The sequence below is a fragment of the Pelodiscus sinensis genome, chromosome 5, assembly GCF_049634645.1.
Source record: "Pelodiscus sinensis isolate JC-2024 chromosome 5, ASM4963464v1, whole genome shotgun sequence".
Lineage (NCBI taxonomy): Eukaryota > Metazoa > Chordata > Testudines > Trionychidae > Pelodiscus > Pelodiscus sinensis.
Genome location: NC_134715.1, coordinates 11,623,661 through 11,650,671, shown reverse-complemented (window position 1 = coordinate 11,650,671; position 27,011 = coordinate 11,623,661). Strand labels below are relative to the sequence as shown.

General features: G+C 42.8%; 1 protein-coding gene across 6 annotated transcripts in view; it reads left to right on the top strand.

The window, feature by feature from the left end:
- The window catches only part of LIN54 (lin-54 DREAM MuvB core complex component), a 79,592-nt gene that overhangs the window by 38,724 nt on the left and 13,857 nt on the right, over window positions 1–27,011 (top strand). For 4 of the 6 annotated variants that reach the window (XM_075929499.1, XM_075929501.1, XM_075929498.1 and 1 more), the window contains exons 3-6: window positions 7,287–7,407; window positions 15,565–15,710; window positions 15,832–15,990; window positions 25,126–25,342. In XM_075929499.1, the coding sequence (XP_075785614.1) occupies window positions 7,287–7,407; window positions 15,565–15,710; window positions 15,832–15,990; window positions 25,126–25,342 (643 nt within the window). The remainder of the gene's footprint in view (window positions 1–7,286; window positions 7,408–15,564; window positions 15,711–15,831; window positions 15,991–25,125; window positions 25,343–27,011) is intronic. The other 2 variants (XM_075929500.1, XM_075929502.1) reach the window with 2 other exon arrangements.

Here is a 27,011-nt window from a genome sequence, read left to right as displayed (position 1 = left end):
TGGATCATGGCTTAGCATGGACACTGTGATCTTCTGCATCAGTGTCTCAATGAAACAGGTTGATCATAATGATGCCTCATCTTTTTCAGCTGCTTCTACAGAGAAGTTTATGTAGTAGTGTCAGATATGGACCAGTGCAAGGGGAAGCATTCTGAAGGAGAAGAGGACCAGGTGGCAAACAAGCAAGCACAGGGAAGCGAGGGATATAGAAGGGAGGAATGGATGGGGTTGGGGAGAAAAATTGCAGACCAAGAGTTAACAATGTGACTGTTTTAAAAACAGCAAAGTACTTATTGCAACAAAGACAAAAATCTATAAACACTTCCTTTTATACTACTTTTTCCTTGTAAGAAATTCCTGTAGATTTCACAAGGAATGTTCTGTCATTGTGATTGGGAGAAAAATCCATGATCCATAAGATCATGAATGTAAGGGAAGGTGTTCCGTGAAGGAAAGGTAATCTCACTATTGAGATCTTGTCCACACTATGGCTCCATCTACACTACACTGTCAGGTTTTTGCTGAAGAGGAAATACAAATGAAGCACTCATTAGCATTTCTTGCACTCTAATTTGCATATTCTCTTCTGATCCTTTTTGTGAGAGGTTTTTGTGGGAAAAAATGCAGTGTAGACGGGGCCATTTTGCACACAAAAAACCCTTTTGTGCAAGAATCCTTATTCCTCAAGGATAAGGAACCCTTGAGGAATAAGGGTTCTTATGCAAAAGGGTATTTTTGTGCAAAATGGCTCCGTCTATACTGTGTCTTTTTCTGCAAAAACCTCTTCCGCAAAAAGAATCGGAAGAGAATATGCAAATGAAAGCACAATAAATGCTAATGAGTGCTTCATTTGCATTTCCTCTTCTGCAAAAATGATGCAGTGTAGATGGAGCCTGTGAGTTTGAGAATCCTTCTTTAGAAGACTAATTGTGACCAAGGGAGTCAGGGGCTCTTCTCTTTCTGGATCTGCTGAACTTTCCATTCCTTAGCTCCTCCAAGAGTGGAATGGTGATGCTATTCCCCTCAAGGATTTTTGTGAGGTTTGCTTAATTGATTTGTAAAAACATTTGAGATCTTCCAATAAAAGGCTGTGTAATGTGTTAATTATGTGTCATATTTATGTGTTTGACATACTCTTTGACTCTGAAAAGTGAATTGATTAAAATCAGCCGGGGATCTGAGAATCTAGCTGACTTCTTAACGTGCATCATCACAAGTAGTAAAGGTTGTGCAAGTTGTTAGACCTCAGATATACCAGTTTAGCCCATTGTTTTTCAGTTTGGACTTTAAGTAACTGATATAATCCCATTATGTTGCAAAAGACAAACTAATTAATTTAGTAAAGCGTTCAGAACATTCCAGTGCGCTCTCTTAGTGCTGTATTGAATCTGCAAAGTCACTGAGAGTAAATACATTATAAGCTGGGGCCTCATCTATGCTAGGAAAGGTTTGCTGGTATAGCTATACCAGAAAATCCTCCTAGCATAGAAGCAATTTATACTAGCAAAAAGAGAGCTTTTGATGGTATAACTTATACCAGTTCTCCAACTGAAATAAACAATACCAGCAAAAAGACTCCTACGATGTTGCTAATGAATCTATACCAGGGCTTTTGCCAGCATACAAATATAATTTTTAAAAAATTATATCCCAACTCACATTACCAGCCAAAGTTTTGAGTGCAGATCTGACCTTACTCATGCTTCTTTCTAATCTCGTGCGCAGACCCATTTCCACTCCAATTGCTAGGTTAACCTAAAATTCCTAGATGAATTTGTCTTGCTGTGGTAACTGGCAGAGGTAGTAGGTTGCAGTAGAGATTTCAGTTTCCTGTGCCATGGTTATTTTGGCAAAGCAAATCATTAACGCTACCTCAATGGTATCTTCTCTTCAAATTAAAAACCACCCGTTTCTTCCTCCCTCCCTCCCAACCCCCAGTGCTCCTTGAGCCTGTTTCTTCAAGCTCAGCCATCTTTCCTGACGAATGGGTGTGGTACTTCCCTTCACCTTTGCTCTCTCAGATTTGATATGATGGAATACTATGCATAGATTAGTTGTACTTGCAAGTTTAGGTCAGAATCATTTAGCATATTCTAATCTAACAGATAAGGGCAGAAACCTCCCTTTAGACAGATGCATGCTGTGTGAGTGTGCATCAGAGGGCAGAATTTGACCCTTCCTAAAGATTCTTGCAAAGCAGCCGGTTTTGTATTCTGTCAGGAGAATAGGGCCATATGCTTTTCTCTTATGCTATTGCTCCACTACGGTTCCTTAGGGGAGAGCTGTTTGTGAGGAGGATCCTTCACACTCGAATTCAAAGAATCTAATAGGGCTGGTCAGAAGCTTCACTGGAAAATACTAATTCATCAAACTTGAAATTTCTTGAGAGCAGGTTGGATTTAATGAATTTTAGCTGAATCATGCTCAGGGTTCTTTTGGAAACCTGCCTGGTTCCCTGCCAGCATGCTGTGCAGGCTCTGGGGCAGTCCTTTTATGCTGTTACTTTAGAATTTGTCTGCATCAGCACACAATCACATTCTAGCCTACCTGCCTGCTGTGCAGCTGGAAGCCCTGGAAGCCTCAACTCTGACCAGGGCTCGACTTCCAGCTCCATGTCAGGGAGTATGGAAGTCCTGGGATGGGCTTCCAGGTTGCTGGGTCTGCTGCTAATGGGCAGCCCTTCATGCTGGTTGCCACAGGACTTACAAGGCTACGTCTATACTGCATGTCAATTTTGAAAAAAAACTATTCCGGAATAGTTATTCCGAAATAATTTATTTTAAAATAGCACATCTACACTGCAGAGAAGCCTCGAAATTAGCCCGAGGCAGGCTTCCCTAATGTAGACGGACTATCTCGATTTAGAGCCCCCTTGAGGCACTGGAGAGGAATAACTTAGAATGGCCCAGGTGAGGGGCTATTTCGAAATAGCAGCAGTGGAGAGTCTACATATGCCTTATATTGAAATAGCTATTTTGGAATAGGCATTGTTCCTCATAGAATGGAGTTTACAGATTTTGGAATAAACTGCCCATTATTTTAAAATCATTTCAAAATAACGAAATGGCTGTGTACATGCTCGAATTGTTATTTTGGAATAACGGCTGTTATTCCGAAATAATTTTGCTGCTTAGACAGGCCCACGGACTGCTGGGCCAGCTGGCTATTGGGGATCCCCACTGTCTCAGGATTCTGGAAGCTCTATGATTCCTGGTCTGTGGCTGTCTACATGGCAGCGCTTCTCTAGAGCTGCAGAAGTCTGAGAGTCCTGGGAAGCTGCTGAGTAAAACTGATGTTCTTGTCAGACTCAAGTACATAGGGTTAGTTGCAATGTGTTTCTACTGCAATTTTCGCCTCCTGCTCCCCGCTCTGTACCTGATCTCCCCACCACCCTGGCTTGCTTCACAAAGAAAAACAAACACCACAATTCTAGTATGAGTGTACCCAAAACACTTCATGTTAGCAGCAGTCTGATATATGGCAATGCTTTCAATCCAGATTAATTGCTATTCATGAGTAATACCTAATGTCATCTCCTATAAAGGTGTTCCTGCTAGAACTGGATTATTTGCTGAACTAGTTTGACTTTTTGACGTCACTTGTTGCGTCAGAGTAAAAGTGAATTATAATAATAGTCTAGAGCATTTGAGACTGATTTCTGGCAGGGCAAAGTCCACCAAGTACAATTTCATTGGTTTTATTAGCAGACATATATTTACAGATTACAGGTGTATGTGCATTTGTTATTTTTAAAAATTGTACAAGCAATTTTACTGATTGAAAAATCTCTTTAAAACAAATGTATTTTAGGATTTTAAACAGCTGCCCCTTATGGTAATATCTATTATTAGCGATAACTCTTAACTTTCATTATACATATATGCTTCACAATTATAAACTGCAGTGAAGGTGAGATCTCATTTTTCTTAATAATTAAGTAAATATACAAATAATATTTTTTTCTCAAACTTCTGTTTACTGATTTCTGTCTCACTTATATTCTAATGAACCTAATAGGAAAAATTTGCCTCATTTTTAGGCTTTAGTACTTCAAGCTGCATGCTGCATTATATTCTATATTTTCTTTCTATATTTTTAAAGATATTTTGATCTTTTGATTCTGTACTTTCTGAAATGGAAGAGAATGTCAGTGCCAAGGCATAGAGTAGTATGTACAGTATAGGTGAGGAGAATAAATCTCAAGGCCACAGCTGGATCTGATCCACAGACTGAATACGGTAGAGCTTTTCTCTGTGGAATAGTTTTGCACTGCAGAGGAGTGCATGTTTCATTTAAATGAGATCTGTTTTCTAGCTGTGTCTGGTTTTAAAAGCATCTTACATTTGCTGCTGTTGGCTGGGTACAGCTGAGGGAGGACAGAGACATGGTTTGTTTTCCTAGGAAGGTTTCATTGTCAAGATAGTAACACTAAATTCCTTGAAAAGGATGACAGCCAACTTGCTAAGATGGTTCTCCGGGCAGTGACAGGCCTAATGCCTTCCACAGCCATCACTATATGTGGGCACTGACTCCTCCAGTGGCACTGTCTATACGACGTGTATCACGGAGTACATGGCTGTGAGCTGAAATGACCTAAGTTCTAGTTCTGATCTCTGAATTGATTGTGTGCTGATGCAGACCAATTCTAAAGTGGCAGCATTTCTTAAAAGCAGAGCGCTATGGGTGCCATAGTCAGTGATTAATATAATTAGGGTTTTCTGAAGGAGCTTCAGAAATTAGCTCATGTGGCAATAACTTCCTCTGAATGGCCTCTTGCATTGTGGACATATGAAATCATGACTTACGTTTCCAAATTCTTGTTCACAGATTTTATTATCTATAGGTTACTATGGAGAGAAATGTAATTGCAGTTTTGATGCCGCGTTTTAGGGCCTGATTCTGTACTCTGCCATTAGTTTTATGGCATGGTAACTCCGTTCAAGTCAGTAGAATTAGAGTGGTGTATCTAGTGGTGTTGAGTGGAAAAATAAGCTTCTAATCTACCATGCTGGCAAATGTTAGGGCTGACTTTTGATCAGAGTGTCCTAATAGATGAAACAAAAGTTTTCTTCAATCAACTTGGCTCACTTCTAAAATCCCGTGATTAGGAGTGGATGTTCTGAAAGCTGGAAATGACTTTTATCTCAAGGAGTTTCACCACTGACATACTCTATATTCATGCCTCTTTCCCCGGCATTGGTATTTGGGGTGGGCTGAAATGTCCAGGGGGCTGTTCCAGTCCAGCAATGGGAGGGGCGCTCCAGCCCAATTGGGCTGGAGCAGCCCCTTACCCCCGGTGCCCCACGCTCTTTCATTGGTTAACCAGTTAAACGGCATTTTACATCCTTACTTTGAACATCCTGTTTATATTTTCTCATCCCAAAGTGAGATGCGAGGGATGGGGGAGATTTTAGGAATCTTTTCCCCCATTGGCAGAAATGGAGGAAGAGAGGATGGTTGATGGTTGCAGTCTAAAGAGGAACTAGAACATGATTTTGTAAATTAAGGGCCAACTGGACAGACATGCCATCTCCTCTCCCACTGTCACTAAATCTGCCAGTGGGAATTTGGGGGCCAGCAAACAACCCATTCTTCCGCCAAAGGTTTCACTTACCCCCCCCCCCCCAATTACCCTTCTGTTAATTTAGAATATAGGCACTTCGGATCCTTCCTCTCACACAATGCCCAGAGGCTGGCGTCATCCCTATTTGCCATGTCCAGCATCTTGTGGCAGTGGATCTCAATTTATACTTGCCGACAACTACAGGGAGCTTTTGTGGCCAGCAAATTAAAATATATCCTACTGCAGGGGTGGGCATACTACAGCCCACGGGCTGCATCTGGCACATCAGACCTTTTATTCCTTCCCTCAAGCCCCTGCCAGGGGTGGGATTGGAGGCTTGCTCCGTTCTGCACATGCCGTGGCTCTGCACAGCTCCTGGAAGCAGGGGCTTTGCATGCTGCCTCTCTCCCCCAAGCACAAATTCTGCAGCTCCCACTGGCAGCCGTGGCCAGTGAGAGCTGCGGGTCGGTATCTGCTGAGGAAGCAGCGTGCAGAACTGCTTGGCTGCACCTCTGCATAAGAGCAAGAGGGAGAACATGCCACTGCATCCAGAAGCTGTTTGAAGTAAGCACAACCTGGTGCCTGCACGTCTGTCCCGTTCCCCCCCCCCCCCCCCATCCTGCACCTAAACCCCTGATCCAGCCTTGATTCATCTCTTATCCCTCCCAGACTCCTTGGTCGAAGCCCAGAGTAACCTTCTGCACCGCAAAAACCTGCACCCCCGGCCGTAGCCCTCACTTCCACTCCAATTTCATGAGCGTGAATGGCCCACAATACAATTTCCACATCAAGATGTGGCCTTCGGGCCAAAAAAGTTTGCCCATTGCTATCCCAGTGACTGGAACAAGGTACCCTTAATCTAAATCAGTAGTCCATGACACTCTGGCAGCTGGATATTAGTATCAGATTTGATCATGATGACTAACCCAACCTAGAGCTCTGCAGAACAGGTCAGGTTTTGATTTCCATAAATTGGATGGGGAGATGAAAGGCTTGTTTATAAATCTTCCACTGGACTTTAGCTCCATCAACCAACTAAAATTATCTGTCTTTTATCAAGCAATTGTTTTGAAGACTGGATCAGTCTTCACGTGTATAAAAGGTTCACTGCAGAAGAAATGTGTTCTGAGTTTCTGTGTACAGAATGTTTGCAGCTCTTTAAAAGTTCTCGGGTTGATTACCGTTTTCTTACAACAAATGCTGACCATGGTTTCTCCATCACCAGCTGTGATGTGGGGCAGAAGTGTGCTTCCGTGTTTGGGTTCATGGACTAAAAAACAGTTTCCTTCAATAATGCAGACTAGGAATAAATACCTTGTTTGAAATTTTAAAAATCTCCAAAATCAAACAGTACTGAATCAGCAAATATTCTTCAACTTCTAAAATACAACTCTGGGTAAGTTTGGAAACAATTACAGAACTTCTGCCCTGCGGCCTTATATGACTAGGCACATTTTGGAACAGATTTCTCTTACCTGGAAAAGAAGTAGTGTGGCTTTCTTTGCTGGTGGACTAGATGACACTAATGAGAACCTAATTCTCCCCTAGGGAAAAATTAAGTTGGGAGTGGGAGGGAAACAACAGCAGAATATTGTAGGTGAGTCATTTCTGCTCGATTATATGATTGTTGTCCCCTCCCCTTTACTGTGACTTAGCAAAATTCTATTTCAAATCCTAACGCTATGAGGTTATTTTAAAATTCTCTTCTATGTCCCTCTTTCAGATTGCTAAGAAGACCCGAACACCAACTTCTGGCCCAGTCATCACGAAGCTGATCTTTGCAAAACCAATTAATAGCAAAGCAGTTACAGGACAGACAACTCAAGTGTCTCCAGTCATTGCAGGTTGTATTTCTTTATGACCTGTTCTGCTGTACTGTTTTTCCAGGGCTTTGGAATGGAATGGAGACAGTCTAAATATAAATCCTGCTGTTCACTTACTGTAGCTTTTGATGCTCTGTGAAATGCATCACATTTCAGAATATTAGATGTTTAAAATGTAGCTACTTAAGATGATAAAAAAACCCACATGCTGTTGTGGTGTACCATATCTCAGTCACAGCTGTGACTGTATCTGCATACTAATGAGCTTAAAATTGCTGATAAATACTAGACAGATCAGATATGGATAATACAATATTTATTTGTATGCAATTCAGAAAAAGCTATCCAGGACTCTTAAGTGCTTTGAAATTATGTTAAACACATAATCATTTGCCTAAGAAGGAAATTGCACCTTATTACATGTTGGACCTTTCTAGTCTGGCACTCTCTGGTCCGGCAACATCCATGATCAGCATGATTTTCGTTCACTTATCATGGGTGTGGCCAAGTTTCCTGCAGTTCCATAAAGTTTGTTTACGGTCACCAGTGCTGGCTGTCAGTGGTCTGTGCTGTTACTTAGCTCTAACTCAGTGGTCTCCAACCTTTTGGGGCTGCCGGGCGTCCAGGGGTGAGGCCACTCACGCGCCACGCATCCAGGGGCGGGGCCGCCCACGCACCGCAGGCGGGACTGCCCACACGCCCGGGGCTGGCACCACACATGTGCTGCGCATCTGGGGCAGGGGCCGCCCATGTGCCGCGTGCCTGGGGCCAGCACCACGCATGCGCCGCGTCCCAGGGTAGGGCTGGCCCAGATCATTCAGCAGGCGCACATAAATGCCCCGGCGGGCACCATGGCACCCGCGGGCACCGGGTTGGGGACCACTGCTCTAACTTACCCCTAAATGTCTTCTAAGAGCACAGCAAGCAGTGGAAGTGTTAGTAATGCTGCTAGACAATATTGACTTCCTGTGGTTCAGCAAATTCTATGGTTTGGCACCGGTCAGGTTCCAAAAGTGCCAGACTAGAGAGGTTCCGTCTTTAATAGCTTTGGTTTTCTTTGGCTAATGCTTGTAATGAGATCTCTGACAGTGGGGATGAATTAGGTCAATAAATGTACAGTGATGTGGGTCACCAGCAGGTGTGTTAGGTACATCCCGGATTTTCCGGGACAGTCCCAATTTTAAATCTCCTGTCTCAGTGTCCCCATGAAGGAGTGAAATGTTGTGGAAATTGGCGGGGGGGAGAAAGCCCCAAGGCTGCCTGCCAGATGCAGTGTGTGGGGATGAAGAGCGCTGATCAGATTGGTCAGAATCTGGCCAATGGGAGCAAAGGGGAAAACCGCCTGGAAGTGCCTGCGAGGCTGTCCCAGCTGGGGAAAGGGAAAGGGCAGTGCACAGAATCTTGCCAATGGGAGCATCCTCTGCCCAGCCCTTCCCTTCCCTCATGAGAGATGGGGCAATGCAAACAAAGGGAACGCGGGGCCAGCAGGCGATCAAGGCTGGAAAGCGGTGTCAAAGAGGAGGAGGTTTGGAGGCGGGGCACCCTGGAACTTCCTGCTTCTGCCTTCCAAAGCTTTGTTCTGCCCAGTGGGGGCAGGTGCGGATGGCCCTTACGGCCATTCCAAAGGCCTAGTTCCAAATGTTCCACACACGGAGCCCTGCGATCTCCCAGCCCCCTGCTAGAACTGCAGTGCCTAGCCTGGAACTCAGCAAAGCCTCCCCGAGGGTCACACCGGTCTGCACCAGTGACTACATCCTGCCTTGGAAGAAGGCAGAGATTTGAGGAACGCTGCTGGAGATCTAGGAACAAAAACAGTTTAAAGCTATTTTGCCTTAAAATAAATGAAGCCTTACATTCCTTTCTCAATTATCACAGCAATGTTGCTTTATAATGGGGGGAAAGGCTGCATAATTTCCTATACTGAAATCTACTCATTTTAAAGGTAGCTCAGAACAGATACATAAGTTCTTTAGGTAAAACTAAATTATATCTAAAAAGTTGCATTTGTGGAAGGCCAGGGGAAAAGCTTACTCATTACAGATGCCAAGCAAAACCCACCAGTTTTATTCACAGTTCTGGTATGAGATTTTAAATATGAGCAACTTACATAAAACAAATCTCAAACAGGCTAAACCTAGAGCATTGAGGTTTAAAACTAATTTAGTTTAAATTAATACAATTTTTGATAAACACTAAAGTTAAATAGCAACTACCTATCCCTTTGGATTGATGAAGCAAAATAATTTCAAAAAGCGTTTGCCAGTTTTCTCTCACAACCTGTAAAGGCCAGATCTGCCATGTGCTGTCCGTTCTCATTAACTTCAGAGTTCAGTGGGCCTTTAGGTAAATAGATCTTGAATGTTTTTTGGAATTTTACTGATTCTAACACACAAGAGACCAGGAGATTAAGAAGTGAATTTCTTCACTACCATGTGCCATTTCAATGGCTGCATTTGGACAATACATCTGTCTTGATAATTCGTTCTGGAGTCTGAAATGTGCAGCTCTGGTGGTTAGGAAAAACACTTTTCAACTTTGTAAATTTGAGTCAATTTGAAATCACAGCCAAAATGTATATGAAACAATACAATTTTAATTCAGTGATTAATTAAATGCTCAGCAGTGAAGTTAATCAGCAGCAATGAAAAAGAAAAGGGGAAACCCAGCTTCACATTGCTCAGTTTCCATTCGCGGACGCCATCAGGCCAGATGGGTGAGCTGGGCCTTTCGCTCCAAGCCGCTGGAACCGGTCTGGCTCATAGGGCACAGAGACCCCCACAGCCAGGAGTCAGCACCAGCTCCCCATGATGGCCTCTTCCCCTACGCACAGTGCCACTGGGACCAGCACACCCCCTGTCCCTGCGCACAGAGCCACCATGCACAACCTGCCCCTGTGCACAGAGTCACCATGCACATGCTGCCCCTGCGTACAGCACCATCTCCACACCTTCCACCCCTGCCCACAGTGCCATACCCAGTCTCCCCACCCTCTGTTGTGCCACCAGAGCGTACTCACACATTTTGTCCCTGTGCACAACACTACCATATGTATCCTGACCATAGTGTCACTTCCACATGCCCCGCCACTACACGCAGCTCCTCCAGCACTCTCACTCCATGCTTCTAGGTATAGCACCACCATACGCAGCACCACTTGCACACCACCTCTGCACACACCCTGCCTTTACACACTTCACCATGTCCATACAGTGCCACCAGCATCTCCACACACACACACTGCCCATAGGCACAGCACTGTCATACACACTCTGCCCCTCCATACACAACACATCACCTCCTACAGGGCCCAAACGCATCCCGACTGGTAGAGGGGGGTGGGAGGAATTCTTAGAGGGGTCACATGATGCACTTCCAGACCAATCACTCTGCCCTGGAACTCCCCCTGATTGGTCAAATCTGCATGTGGGGCTGCCCTATGGGGCCCGAACTCATCCCTATTGGTAGAGGACAGTGGGAGGAATTCTTAGAGGGGTCTCATGACACCCTTTACTTCTGGTAATGTGTCCATCTTGACCCTGGAAGTACTATCCCCAGGGGTGTGACTTCCTGTTACAGGTGGACAGGACTTAAAGGGTCTGGGGCGTGACTAACATTTGATTGATGGTAGGGCCCTTATATCATGTGTCCCCATTTTTTATTTGGAAAATATGGTCACCGGACCTATGCTCTCTATCTAGCAGTTGAAGGGATAGTCAAATTAAAGTCTTAGAGTTTAAAAAGTTGCTTAAAGCCTTGCACCTGCCCTTGATTACCCCTGCCAGTTTTTATAGCTATGCAAGTTTGCCTTCTGTTTTTTCTTAAGATGCTTTTCTTTTCCCTGTTACTCTTTGGGAAAAGTCCTCATACAGAAAATGAGCTGACTGATTCATTATGGAGAAAGTGCTAGCAAATGCATAAAATGAATGAACTGGAAAAAAACAAATGATTTTATCTTCTAATCTCTTCCATTTATTGTAATTGTAAATGCTATTTGTCACATAGTATTTTCACACAGAAATGTGACTTTAAAGCTTACAGTGCAACTTAAAAGAAATTGCATGGCGTATCCATTTTTAGGTGCTTACATACTTTCATAAAAATATCTAAACAAACATGTCTAGAAATGATTTTCTACTTTGATAAATGATGAATTTGGTTTTGCCCTCTCCATTTTGTATTTTCTACTCTTGTAGACTAGTGATTCTCAGCCTGTGGTCCACTGACCACATGTAAGGGATCCATGAAAGACTTAGACTGAAAACTGAACAAAATTCAACTGTAAAATACAGACAGTACATTTGCAAAAGAGTTTGCACTGCCATTTGAAAAATTTTAGGGGGTCCTCACCTTTAAAAAAAAAAAAAAAAAAGGGGGTTGAGAACAACTGTTCTAGACAATGTATATATTCAGTATTTAGTCCCAGGGCCTACATGAAATATAAAAGTAAGCTGTAGGACAACAGTAGGCAAATATGAGTCCACGAGCTGGATCCAGTTCACCAGGGTTAGCCCCTGGTGAGCTGCCACTGCTGTATTTACCTGCGCTTCTGCACATACAGATGACTGCAGTGCCCGTTGGCTGTGGATCACTGTTCCCAGCCAGTGGGAGCTACTATTTCTTAACAGTGTGATTTAAAACTGTAATTAATTAACAACACTAATTTTCACTAGGGATGTAATAGTGTAGTTGATTAACCGATAAACAAAAGCGTATAGGCTAATACTATAGACTACACGCATTTCTCCCCCCGCCCCCAGCCAGTACATTTTTAGCAGGCTGGCCAGCAGCCTGGCTTAGTCCTGGCTCACACTGGGTCTAGGACTTACACCTGCTGTGGCTCTGTATTTAAAGTGTATTAGGAATTGAGCAGGCAGGTAGCCTGTCTCAGTTCTAGCTCGTCCTGGGTCCGGGAGCTCAGATCCCCCTAGACAGGAGCTGCTGCCTCTTTATCAGAGGCAGCAGCATGGGACAACTGACAGCCAGTCCGTGAGGGGAACTGGTTTTTAAACTGGTTTCCCTTGTGGATCAGGTCCTGCCTGGCACCCCTTGCTGCTGCCTCTAATACAGAGGCAGTAGTGTTGAGAGTCAAGGGGCTCCTCAAGAGTAAGGCCGGAGCACACTGGGTGCTGGCCTCACCCCCAGGGACTGACTATAGTCCACTAATTGATAAGAATTCATGAAGTTACTTGACTATTCAATTAACTGATATTTAACATCCCTAATTTTCACTAATGATATATGAAAGAGTGGAAATTAGCTAAGATCAGGACCAGAGCAAGACATGTACATGTAAGAACATGACGTTTTTATAGTTTGTTAAGTTTGTTTCTACTGCAGTTGCTGAAAACTCTTCTAGCTGAACAGAAACTCAAATTTGACAATTCAGCTTTTTTAAAAGATTTGTATTTCAACTTCATTTTTGTTTTAAACCAGTGTGCTAACGAATCAGAACTTCTTTCCCCCAGTCCGTGTAAGAAAAGTATCACTCATGGGCGCATCTCCTTTTCTAAAAAGGGGGAAAGTACTTTTATAAGGTTTGCCAATCCAGCTTGCCACCTGAAGCAGTCTCTGGCCTGAACTCACAGGGAGGGTGTGTCGCATCTATTTGCTATCTGATATTTTTACGCTGACTCGGAGGCTCTTATAACTTCTGGCTTTTAGCTTTTTAAACTTTAAAGTAAATGTAAACAGTGAACCTTCCAATTAGGAAGGAAAAACAAGACATGGTGCTCAGGGGAAGGACAGAGAAGGGAAAAGCTGCTATCTTCAGAAAAACAAACTGGAAACACTGAAAAATATTGAAGGTGAGGTTTGTAAGAACATAATATCTCTACATTTGAGGGCTATTAGTAACAGTGAATTTGAATTTTTTTCGTTGTACATTTTTACTAAAATTATAGATGAGATCATTTTTAATCTTCTCAGGGGAGAGGATTTTTCTCTAGGATAATGCTGTTTCGGGGAGCTTGACGTGTTAACATGTATCTGTCATCTTACTGCTTCGTTCTTTCTCGTCTTTGGCCCGTGCCTGTATAGCAAATACTTTCCCCTGCATTTTTAATTAAGATGAATGTAACATGACTTTTTAATGTTTGGTGCTGTTGTGTTGTACATGAAATATCTCAGCACCAGGATTCCCTCTAAGCAGCCACACAGCTACCTGCTTAGCCCCACACAGGGGCTCAGGGTTGCTGTGCATGGAGCTGCTGCAGCTGCCTCTCCTCTGGCCATGGACACTGTCTCCTGGGGATGGAGGAGTGCGCCTCTCCCTCAGCTATGGCAGCTCCCTGCTGGGGGAAGAGAAATGTAGCACATCATTTTCATATTGGTGCACATAACAAAATCAGTTTCACATGCGGATGTAAAAATTAGCAGGAACATTGCTCACCACAAGGAAGCAGTTGATCTGGGTAATTCTGTTGGAGCACCCATTTCCAGTGGGCTGGCGTCCCACTAATCTTCTCGGTATCACTGTTTCTTGCTCTGCATTCTGACTCATTTGCCAACCTTTTGTCTTCTTATTTCCATTTTAATTGTTGTTGTTTTCATTTTTTGTTCTGCCTCTCACCAATCTCTCCCCCAGTCCCTGCTCTACCTCCTATTGAAATGAATGGGTGTGTTTCCATTGACTTCAGTGGAAGTTCAGTCCAGACACAGAAGCTGGAAGGTACTCATTCTGAGCATCCAGTAATTGCTGTGTCAGCCTGGGCTACCTGCTGGGGGAAGAGAAGGTTGGGCTAGTGAGCTGCTTCCTGTACACACGACCTGTGCCCTTGGCTTGCTGCAGGAGCAGGGTGAGAAGGATTTTAAGGAGCCAGTATCACTTCACACCTTCCAGCACAGAAGTGTGTGTAGATGGAGAATGGTGCAGTTTTTTTGTGCCCCCAGAGCTAGTTTGGTGCCTCTTTGGAAGATATTGACCACTGTCCTACCACACAGCCTGCAGGAAAATCTCTTACTTTTTTTGTGGAGCTGTTGAAACAGGCCTGTTAACTTTGGATTTTTTTTTCCTGAAAGCAACCTAAGAAAAATGGATTATGACCTAATACAGGCTGTCAATTTTGGGGCATAAAGACCTTAATTATATCCCTCTTAAGGTGAATTCAGATTCTTTTAAATATGTTTCTCATTAAACTGATATAAGTACACAAATCACTCTAGAATTAACCATTAGGTTGGATACTATTTTATGAGATATTTTTTGCAAATATAAAGTCAGTCCCATATAAGTGTCAGCTCCTGCTTCCCACCTCTTCTGCTCTGCTCCCATCTTTTCTCTCCTCTGATTTAGCAGCAGGGCAGGGCAAAGTCAGCGGTGCACATGCCTGCATCAGGCTAAATGTAAAAGGTGTGTGACCATCCATGTTATCTAATAGAAAGAGAGATGAGATAGTGGTGCCACTTAGTGTTTAAGCTTATTACCATTGCCTGTCATTTAGGAGCAGATATTTATTCAGGTAGTACTTGGTTCTGGAGGTAGCACATTTTACAGAATGGTGTATTCATTCCATTGCTCAGTGATAAACAAATACAAGAAAATTCAATTTACAACTAATGTTTACAGATACACTAAAAAACTTCTCTCACCACCCTTAAATAGCTCATTTCTGCTGATTGGCTTGTTAATCTCTCTGTGGGCTGTACTAAGTATTCAGAATATGCTGGTATTCCTGAAAAATGGAAATATCTATGGGTGTTCATGGAGCAGGCATTTATCAAAGAGGCTCATGATAGCAAGTCTTATGCCAGAGCCAGAATTTTTATGCGTGAAGCACCATGATGTGCAGAGAAGATTCCACTAAAACTCAGCTCTGGGACTAAGGAATAATAAGTGCAACATATTGAAAATGTCAGTGTATATTTATCTTTTCAAGGTATTTTTAAATATGAGGTTTATTTGGAAAAGTTCCCAAAACAATAGGTTTGCTTCTTCAGTGGTTTTCCTCTGTTCCTTGGCCCATTAAACATTATCTGAGTGGTATCACTCCCCATTAAACATAATTTAAATAATATGGTGTCGCTTCACTGATATGTCAAGGTAATTTTCCCTGTGAGATGGTGCAGCAGTGAATTGACATACTATTAGCATACATGATATGGAAATAAATCTTTTGCTTGTAAGGCTGTCATAAACCAACATACAAGTAATTAGGGTGACCTTGTGCCTCTTGTTTACAGGTAGGGTTCTTTCACAGACTGCTCCAGGAACACCAACAAAGACCATAACCATCTCTGACAGTGGAGTTATTGGGTCTTCTTTAAGTTCTACAACACAACAAACACCGAATAAAATAGCTATCTCCCCGCTGAAGTCCCCTAATAAGGTAAAACACCTTGCCTTTTGCATGAGAGCAATGTGTGTGTTTGCAGGGCATTGAAGAAGATCTAGTAGTGTGGATTTGTTTACTGCAGAATGAATTTAACCAGCTTCTTCATTTTGCTCAGCAGCTGACAGTGGTGTCGGTGGCCTCACAGCCTCCAAACTCCCCTCAGAAGACGGTGGGTGTTCCTCTGAATGTAGCCTTAGGACAGCAGATCCTCACAGTGCAGCAGTCAGCACCCTCTTCCCCTGGCAAGGCCATAGTTAACCACACAACTGCTCAGGTATATACTGACTTTCTGTGCACTGTATCTTCCATGGAGCTACAATTTCTACACTGAGGGTACTCAGCTGCCACAGGGTTTTCTTGTTCATGGGGCCTGCCAGGCACCAGAAGCATAATCCCATGGAACAGGCAGTCTTCGTACCCAGAGCCAAACTGCATGCTATTAAATCTGAGATTACTAGGTGTGCAGAGGGAAGCCAAGCAGTTGGACAATGACTTATCAAAGCTAGGGAGTTGAATAGTGCATCAGCTGCTTCTTAAATAGGAGAAGAGCAGATGCTAAATCCATCAGTATATAAAAAGGGCTCTAAACTTGTTTTACTGGTTAACTGTTGAAAGCTCTTCTCTCTCTTTGGTTTGACTGCATTTGTTTTAGGCTATTTTCCTGCCTGTTAGAACTGCACATATGTGGCATTATTTTGTCTTCTCAAAAGGAAAAGAACTGAAATATGGATAAATAAAAGTAAACACAGCAATATTAGGATATTCTGCAAATCATTTTCTATTCTGAGGTACTTCTGTGGCACCTTCTCTAGATGCTTGGAGTTGAGGGAGAGCTCAGAATTTGAGGCGTGAATATCAGAGCTTTTGCATTTTTCCTGGGAGATTGTGGGCACTCTGCTTTCCACATATCAAGGCCCAATCTATAAAGAAATGGTAGAGCCTTACACAGAATTGTTTCTTCTTTCAAATTGTGATGTATTCCACAAATACAGAAGTCTTGGAGCAGGCCAATCTGGGAACAATGAAATCAGGGTTTTCAGGATGCCAAATACAATATGATAAGAGAGGCTGTTTTTTAAAACATGCCACTTCCACATTTTGTTGTGAGCGGAAAAGCTGTATAATGTTCAAAATCAGCCTTACTCTGCACCCTTTTCAGCTATTTGATCCTTTTGGGAGATGTAGGTTTCCTCTCATCACAAACTGATTCAGTGCCTATTTCATATCCTCTGTGTTTAATATTTATTTAATTTTACTTGGGACTAACATACTATCAAGTTGCCTCACTACAGGTGCTGACTGTACAACTGCTTTCCACAGAAACTCCTGTCGAACTCAATGGGAGTTCTGTGCCCAAAGAGCCTGCAGAACTGGGCCCATAAGAAAGATAAATTCATACCAAGTTTTAGGCTGTGTATTGCAGAAGCCTATAGCTTCAGTCCACAGCAATTTTGCCAAGGTTCACTCATTTATCTGTCTAGGTGTTGTTCTCATCATTGTGCTAGTTGAGCATTATTAGGCAGATGATACCTGCTTTGCATCTTATTTTAGTATGGAGTACAAAGAAGTCTGGTGTTGAGTAAATTGAATTAATCAGCAGAATACCTTTCTCAATTTATGCAAGCAAAAAGAGACAAACGAACACAAGTAGAGAAAGTTAAGGCTGCTACACTGTTTTCACTGAGAAAATTTGGTCAAAATACAGCAGGTCTCTCATTTTGCATATTCTGTTCCACACATATTGCAGTTCCCAAGTACTGGGAACAATGGAAATAAAGTCCTGCTCTTCAAGACTCTCGTGAAACTAGAGCAGAATTTTTTTCATAGTTTAAAACCAGAAGTGGAGTCTAACATCTGGTGAAGTAAACTCTTACTAATATTTTTTTTCTGCATGCAGCACTACCCCCTTCTTTCAGTGAACAAATATGTGGCTCACAAAAGGAATCAGGGCTGGAAATAGGGAGAGTGGTCAACTGTTCGTGTTTGAGAGTATGTTGTAGAAAATAATTAAGTATCTTCCCAAACAGCTATACATTTGCCAGATGATTCTCTTTTATGTTATGTATGGTAATAAGGAATTGCCAAACAGTATCTATTTGTTTGGTAGCCCAAAAGCTAGAGCTAATATAAGCTTCTGATGCATAATAGAGACTTGATGCCTTGGGACATCCGGAACTAACACTGAGTGGCTCAGCTTATCTATCTTGAGAGCTGTTGGCTTATAACAAGACATCACCAAGGCCTCTGTTGAGTGCTTTCCTCTTCATTTCTTCCCTTTTAAACTTTATCTCAAATGCTTCATCATTATCCTTACAGTAAGAAGCACCATGCGTTGTTGAAGATGGACAAGAAAATGAGACAACACAACCCCAATAAACATTCTGGCTTGGCTTAAAAAAATTGTTTCTTTTAGTGTAATCTCTCTCTCCCAAGGTTATTTCTCTACCAAGAATGACCAATGTGTCTTTTATTGGACCAGCTTAAGTTGGTAAAAGAGACAAGTTTTTGAGCTACACAAGGTCGTCTTCAGGACTGGTCAAAGTTCTCAGGGTTGGAGCTAAATTTGTGCTGGAACAGATTGTTTATCATAAGTAGTAAACCCACTCTGAGATCTTTCAAGGTGATGAGGCTGGTAACCATCTCTGCAGTCGTAGGACAGAATGGGAGGTTAAGGGATAACATCATTGTAAATCTGTAACCATGTTGCTGACAAGGGAGCACAATGTAAATGCTGACCCATTGTCCCCTGTTAATTATTTGTGTTAAACAAAATGTTCCACTGTCTGTTTTGCTGTGACACTCCGAGTACCTTTTCCAGATCTGAAAAAGAGTTCTGTGTAAGCTTGTGTCTCATCAGTAGAAACTGATAGAAATGTAGCCGTGTTAGTCTGGTGAAGCTGACACAAAAAACAGGACTGTGTAGCACTTTAAAGACTAACAAGATGGTTTATTAGGTGATGAGCTTTCGTGGGCCAGACCCACTTCCTCAGATCAAATAGTGGAAGAAAATTGTCACAACCATATATACAAAAGGATACAATTTAAAAAAATGAACACACATGAAAAGGACAAATCAAATTTCAGAACAGAAGGGAGATGCGGGGGGGGGGGGGGGAGAGGAAGGAAGGTAAGTGTCTGTGAATTAATGATATTAGAGGTGGGGAAAGTTAGATGTCTGTGAACTAATGGTATTAGAGGTGATAATTGGGGAAGCTATCCTGGTAATGGGTAAGATAGTAGGGGTCTTTGTTCAATCCGCCCCCCCAGAGAGTGTCGAATTTTAACATGAATGACAGTTCAGAGGATTCCCTTTCAAGTGCAGATGTAAAAGGTCTTTGTAGAAGAACGCAGGTGGTTAAGTCGTTAAGACAGTGTCCTTTCTGGTTGAAATGGCAAGAAACTGTTTTTTCTTTGTGATCCTGTCTAATATCTGTTTTGTGGGCATTAATCCTTTGGCGAAGTGTCTGAGACGTTTGTCCAATGTACATAGCAGACGGACACTTTCGGCAAATGATAGCATAAATTATATTTCTGGATGCGCAGGAATATATGTTCTTGATCTTATAACTCACTTGGTTAGGTCCAATAATGGTATCAGCAGAATGAATATGTGGACAAAGCTGGCAACGGGGTTTGTTGCAAGGGAAGGTACCAGGGTTGGTATTAGTGTGTTATGTCCTGTGGTTGTTGGTAAGAATCATCTTGAGGTTAGCTGGTTGTCTATAGGAGACTATGGGTCTGTCTCCCAGAGCCTCTTGGAGTATGGTATCCTGTTCCAGTATAGGATGTAGTTTATTGATAATGTGTTGGACAGGTTTAAGTTGGGGGTTGTAGGTGATGACAAGTGGTGTTCTATTGTTGGTTTTCTTGGGTCTGTCTTGAAGTAGATGGTTTCTAGGTATTCGTCTGGCTCTTTCAATTTGCTTTCTTATTTCTCCGGGTGGGTAGTTGAGATTTATAAATGCTTGGTGGAGAAGCTTCAGGATCTCAACTTGCGTTCTTCTACAAAGACCTTTTACATCTGCACTTGAAAGGGAATCCTCTGAACTGTCATTCATGTTAAAATTCGACACTCTCCGGGGGGGGCGGATTGAACAAAGACCCCAACTATCTTACCCATTACCAGGATAGCTTCCCCAATTATCACCTCTAATACCATTAGCTCACAGACATCTAACTTTCCCCACCTCTAATATCATTAATTCACAGACACTTACCTTCCTTCCTCCCCCCCCACCCCCCGTATTCCCCTTCTGTTCTGAAATGTGATTTGTTCTTTTCATATGTGTTCATTTTTTTTAATTGTATCCTTTGGTATATATGGTTGTGACAATTTTCTTCCACTATTTGATCTGAGGAAGTGGGTCTGGCCCACGAAAGCTCATCACCTAATAAACCATCTTGTTAGTCTTTAAAGTGCTACATAGTCCTGTATTTTGTTTCAGTAGAAACTGGTCTAGTAAACAATATTCCCTCACCCATCCAGTCTCGCTGATATCTTTGGAGGACTAGCGTGGTTGCAGCAACACTGCAAACAGAGAAAGACAGTCTCTTCAGTGCAGCTTAGTAGCTATATATTCCAATAGCACAGTACATCATAGGGAAACTTAGTGTGACAATAAAACAGCGAGCAGTCCTGTAGTACCTTAGAGACTAACAAATATATTAGATCAGGAGCTTTCGTGAGTAAAACCCACTTCATCGGATGAGTACAGTACATGTGAAAATGATTGCTTTGCCTGAGATGAACCAAAGTATCCATCAAATAGCTATGGTTACATACTTTTTCCAAATACATTGCCTAATAAAGTTGCTACCGAAGCATGAGTTAAGGGCCCATATCTTTCTCTTCAAGGATTTGTAAATGCTTTGTCTATATTCTGTTCAGGAAGGACTGTGGTGTTTGTGTCAGGCTAACATCTGTTTGTAGACTGTCTTCCGAAGACTTTTGTTTCACACCATATATTGGTTGTATAGCATAGGCTTGGGGTTTCTTATGTGGGAAGGATTGTTGTGGTCAGCCACAACAGAACACGTGTACTGGCATTGTCTTGTGGTTCATAATTCCCAGTAAAATTTTTGCAGTGTGATATTCGGTATATTGGATGTAATGCTGGTGCTTTCTGGGGAGAAACCTTCCTTCGGATCTTATCAAGAGCCAGAATATTAACTTAATCTTTTATAGCCTGGGAATATCTTCCTTCTGTAAGGAAAACCAGCCTCTTCTGAATGAGTCTGACAGAGCCATTCAGCTGTGCAGTGTAGAAAATATCACTTTTAGACACTTACTGGAACATTTTTAGTTAGCTGGAAAGCAGAAGAGATGGGTAAGAACTGAGTCTCCATTTTTGCTTCTCTTTGCTCTGAAAATAGCCTTTTCATGTTGGTGTTTAAATTTGCCAGTAAGTCTGTGTTGCTAAAATATGAAATGGCAATATATGCTGAACTTAATGACTTCTGCTTCTGCTCAGTTACATTATTCATTTAGCTGTAAACTTGGTTGCTGATCTTGCAGAAAATTGTCTGCTTAGGGGCATCCCGCATGAGGCCCTCACTGTAGTTCAGTCTAGCAAAATGTTTGTGCTGCTTAATAAAAAGGATTAAAATATGGTCATACGTTCTAATTGCCTGACCTCAGAGTATTGATCTTCTGCATTTGTGTCATTAGTAGCTGACCAGCAAATGTTGTTTTGCTTATGGAAACAAAATGGCTTGATCTTTATTCAAGATCCTGCCATTAGCTACATTGATTGCTATTCTGGTATGGCAGTTAAACTGTAGTGACTTGTTGTGAATGAGTTATCTAAATAATAAAGGATTGGTACTCTCTTACTCTGAAGCTTGGAATGTGAGAGTCAGTGCAAGGCGATGGAAACAAGTGTAAGCGTGGTGTAGAACTCGTTTTGTTTAGAATATCACCAGGTTCAGTCACCACTGGAATCTGCTGTCTGGTACTCTCCACATTTTTTAGTTCCCAGCCGTTGTTGGCTTTAGATATGTAGCATTACCACTGACATCTATGCAATAGCATGGGCTATCAGGCACTGGTATATTTTGTAATGCCTAGTAAATTCACAGGTGTCTCATCCTTGTATAGATTCCTTTGTATAGATTCCTTTCTATACAATAGAACAATAGGCTTGTTAATTGTACAATAGAATAGGCTTGTTAATTGTGTTTGTTAATAGTCTGTTAATTGTGTTGCAATTAACATGACATGAAATCACACTTAATTGAGCCTATCAACTTTTTCCAAGGTGTCTTGTAACTGTCCAGAAACATGTTGCATGTACTGTTGTAGCCATGTGGTCCCAGGATAATAGAGACAAGATGGATCAGGTAATATCTTTTATTAGACCAACTTCTGTTGTTGAAGGGGACAGCTTTCAGCCTTATGCATAAACTTGTGTGTTGAATATACTTGAGACACTGAGAGGCTCCTAGGGTCAATTGGCAATTGGTTCATTGTCATGTAACAGCAACTCCTACCAGGCCTGAAAACTCACTCCACCTAAAGCATTCCTGTGTATAGCATTTATCTATAAAGAATGGTGTGCAAGGTATCCTTGTAATATAGTCACATATGAAGACAATATTAATGACTAGAATATTAGAAGTGAAATGTATGTATTAACGCTATAGGAAAATTGTGGATACTTTCCGATCTGCTTTAAACCAAGTCTGGAATCAAAGAAAAAAAGGGTTTTCTGCTAGACAGGAAGGGAAGATTATTATCTTGCCGTCTCTGATGTAAATGAAGCAGATTTAGCCAAAGACAGTGGGGATTACATTTGCATACTGAGGTAATAGGAAAAGCAAATTAACTGAATATCAATATAGACAGCATGGCGTCTACACCCTAAAGGACAAATGGGAGGGGGAACCCAGGAGGGATGCTTGAAAGGATACATTTCAGAGGTGAAAGGGCCTATTAAAAAAAGGGGAGCAGGGGGAGACATGATGCTTATCCATTTAGTGAGGTCCCTTGTAGGGTGTAGGGGAAGCTTGGAAATCTGGCTCCCGGTATAACTGAATGCTAGTAAACTACAGGAAAAGTTTTAGGTGAGAGGCTGTTTTAGATAAGATTAATTTGCCAGAGTTAAGTTCTCATTTTATCATCATTTTTGTGTGTGTGTGTGTGTGTGTGTGTGTGTGTGTGTGTGTGTGTGTGTGCGCGCGTGCGCGCGCGCATGCGCGCACACGCCACAGGACTACTCTTTGTTTTTAAAGTTACAGACTAACATGGATACCCCTCTGGGACTTTTTCACATCTGTTTCTATTAGCTTTGCTTAGGATCGCTTAAATCTCTGTTCTTTGTTAATAAACTTATTCTGGGATACGTGTAAGTACTTCTTAGTGTTGTACTACTAAAGGGTGACTCCTTGGATGGTAATTTCAGTGGGCATCCATTGATGGGTTGGATATTGCGAAGAAACATGCTTTTGGGGGCTTTTGGATGAGGGTGCATAAAATGTCATCTGCTAGGCAAAGTAAAAGTTCACAGTTTTGGAGGAGATTATTAGCTAACAAACAAGGATAGGGAGGATATCAGTTGATAGTGGGTCCTCCAGTGGCCTACTGGAGAAGACATCAGCCTCTGCTGCCCAGGGTTGTGGGTTCAAGTCCATTCTATCCACACAGGGAGTAGCCAAGCGGCCACCATGAGCTTGTGCAAATTTGGAGCTGACTCCAATGGAAGGCAGCAAGTGTTGTTTTTGCTAAAACAGAGGGGTAACGGTCACCCATAGTTCTGGCTCCCTGAGCTACCAGTAATTCAGGCTGGTCTTCACTGTTTGTCTCTCCATTGCATATATATTTGATCATATGAATTGTTGTTTATGGGGCTTAAATACACCTAGAACTCATTCTCAGATGAAATCCTGCTTCCTTTTTAAACATTTGTTTAATGAACTGTCAGTTATTCGTTGGATACAAGCAATCAGTGGACCTATAATTAAGTCACCTGAATATTATAACTTTCAGGATCAGATCTAGAGATCACGGAAACAATGAGAGGCATTCCACTGTCTTCTGTGAGCTTTGGATCAGACCCTTTGAAGAACACACTTTATATTTCAGATAGCAGCAAAGTTGTTCTCTGACACTGGTTTGCCCTGAAAGGAGAGGAAATTCTCTGCTCACATTGGCCTATGATAACAGCACCTTACCTATCGCTATGATTGCAGATGAATTGCTCTTGATAATTAAGGTTACAAGACAAAATAAATCAGTTGAGTGGGTTTATTCTTTCATTAGAATAAGTAGATCTGGACTTTGCTCCTGCTCAGTTGAAAGATGAAGAGGGAGTAAGCAGACAGGCTGAAAAAGAAATAGAAATAGCCCATCTAAACAAGACAGGTCATGATGTGAATCAAAATTTTGAAAGTGGGACTGAAGAGGAAAGAGCAGATTTTAGAAATGTTATGGAGGGAGAAGCAACAAATTTTGTAAGAGCCTGGATGTGAGAAGAGAAGGAAACCAGGGGAGTTGAGAGGTGGGGAAGCTGGTAAAGTTGTGAGCAGTAAATTGTATATTTAAAATAAATACATGCTCTCTTCTCAGTTTGTAGTTTGGGAAAAGCCTGAAATAATGAAGTCTTACATGTTCTATATCAGGGTGGGGAACGTAAGGCCCAGGGGCTGCTCCTCTCCCCGTCCAGTCAGCAGCCCCCACCCCTGTTCTGAATGTACTGTTGTTCTCGACTGAGATTTCAGATTTCACATGCATGCTGCTTACCAAATTCCTTTCCCGCTTCCTCTCCCCTTTTTAATTTTTTTTCCCCCTGTGGCTTCTGCCAGTGATATTTCTGGCTTTGAACTTGTTTACCTTGTTCTCGGTACTTCTTGTTGCTTCCTTTTTGTCCTTAGCCAGATCACCACTTCAAAGCCTAAAGGTTTACAGCCTCATTTCCATTTCCTGTTGGAGGCTGCTTGGTGACAGTAGGCTTCTTATACTGACATGTGGAACGAGATGCTCTACATATTGTGGTGGCGTGACAGTGAGCATGTGGGAGATCCACAGACTGAAAAATCGTTACATTGATATTGTTTTTTATTCACAATAATTTGGGAAAAGCTCTTTCTCAAACTGCCTGTTGTATAGGTTTTTTTTTTAATTTGGCATTGCTTGAGGACAGTTGGTTTTGCTGATTTAAATTATGCTAGTTTATTTGGGAGTCCAGTATAATGGATTGAGACTGGGACCCACCTCCTTTGGCCCTGTTACTGTCTTCCTCTGTGGTCTGGGGGTTTAATCTTGCTGTGCCTCAGATTTTCATTTGATAATAGTGTGATATGCTTCAGAGAGGTATTGGGAGGGTTAATTGTTCACTGACAAATATAGGGATAGAAATGGTGACACTTTGGTACCACTGTCAGGTAACTTTTTTCTGCCTGTGTTGTTCAACAGGCTGTGAAGTCAGCAGTACAGACCATCACTGTTGGAGGAATGAGTACGTCTCAGTTTAAGACCATAATTCCCTTGGCAACAGCCCCCAATGTTCAGCAAATTCAGGTACCTGGAAGCAAATTCCACTATGTCAGACTTGTCACGGCCACAACAGCCAACAGTTCAACCCAATCTGCCAGTCAGAATCCTACTACCAACACACAGCCTCTTCAGCAAGGTCAGTGGTGTCAATTCATACACTGTTTTGTCTAATTTTAGTTTATTAAACACTTAAAAATATAAAACCCATCACAAAGGGTAAATAACTGTCAGCTGATATAAATCTCTGGCCCCAGCTAGTTTTGTACCATGCCCCTGGCTTCTGTATCCCAGTACCAACTCCAGGGTGCAATTGGAAATGGTCCAATGTCGAACCCTTATTCCCTAGAGCAGTGGTTCTCAAACTGCCATCCAGGTGGTGCCTTCCAGGTGGTCTGCAGATCGAGCTCAGCCCCCCCTTTCCCTCCTCTCTCCATCCCTGTCACCACAGCAGGGAGCCCCGCACTGGCACTCCATCTTCGCGCCCTCTCCCACCCATGACGTTGGAGCTCCAGTGCTGGCTTCCCTCAGGAGGGATCTCCGTGCCTCCCTGCCAGATCCAGCTTGTGGGGAAGAAGCAGAGCCAGAAACAGCTCCACACAGCTCCTGCTTCTCTCACCTTCCCCCAGCTAGGAGAAAAGCAGTGCATGGATGTGCTGGCTGGAGGCTTTCCCTGCTGCTCCCATTGGCTGGAGTTGCGACCAATGGGAGCAGCAGGGGGCTGTGCCTGGGACACAATTCCTCGGAGTAGCATGGGGCACAAAAGCAAGTAAGTGCCCCCAACCCCCTCATGCCCAGACCCCACGCCCCCCACCTGCTCCTGCGCCCTCTCCCCTGGCCAAACACCCTACCCCCCACCCTGCTCCTGAACCTACTCTTGTTCGTGCACCTTCCCTCCTGACCACACACTGCACCTTCCTTTGCTCTTGCCCTCCCTCTCCGCGGTCCAGACACCCTACTCCCAACCTGCTTCTGCACACCACCTTCCACCCAGACCTCGCACCCTGCCCCTCCAGCACTCCACCTCCCGCCCAGATCCTGCACCCAGATCCCTATCGCACTCACTGACAGCCGTGTCCCAGCCAATGAACCCCTCATTTTTGTCCCCACCCCAGAGCCTGGGGGGGGGGGGCGCAAAATCCATTAACCCCGGAACCCCAGTAGAATAAATCTGGTCCAGGGGAAGTCCTGAACCTCAATCCTCTCTGTCCCTTCCCTTCGCCCTGTGGGGCTGGAGTGCCAGAGGAAAGAGGTGTCTCCGTTGAGGGCCGCACCAGCGAGGGTTGGAAGTTTTTTTTTTTACTTCTCACTTGTGCGATTTTCCCAGTTGATTTTTCTCTTGGTCAGTGGACCCCGATCCAAAAAAAGTTCCTCGGCCTGTCATAAATAAAGAAAACATTGAAAACTTTTGTGTCGGACATAAATTAATATTCTATTTAAAATGAAGTTTGATAAACTAACATGAGAAAGATAAAGTGCTGAATCTGGTCAGTAATTTAATATTTCCTTTCTTACTGGTTAAATTAACCGTTCTCCCCAGCCTGCAGCACTAGCAAACTGGCTCGGACATAATTATCTAATTAACAACGAGTTTCCATTAGCCAATTGGGGGTCCACGGAGAGGTCGGCATTGAGCCAAGTGGGCCACTGGCCAAAAAGTTTGAGAACCACTGCCATAGAGACTGAGGTTTCTGATATGCTGTTGTTCCCAGGGGAGAATGTCAGTCACTCATCTGTTTGTGGTTGATTGTTACACGACTGATAGCCTGTCCTTGCCTTATGTCCTAATGTGAAATGTCATACATGCC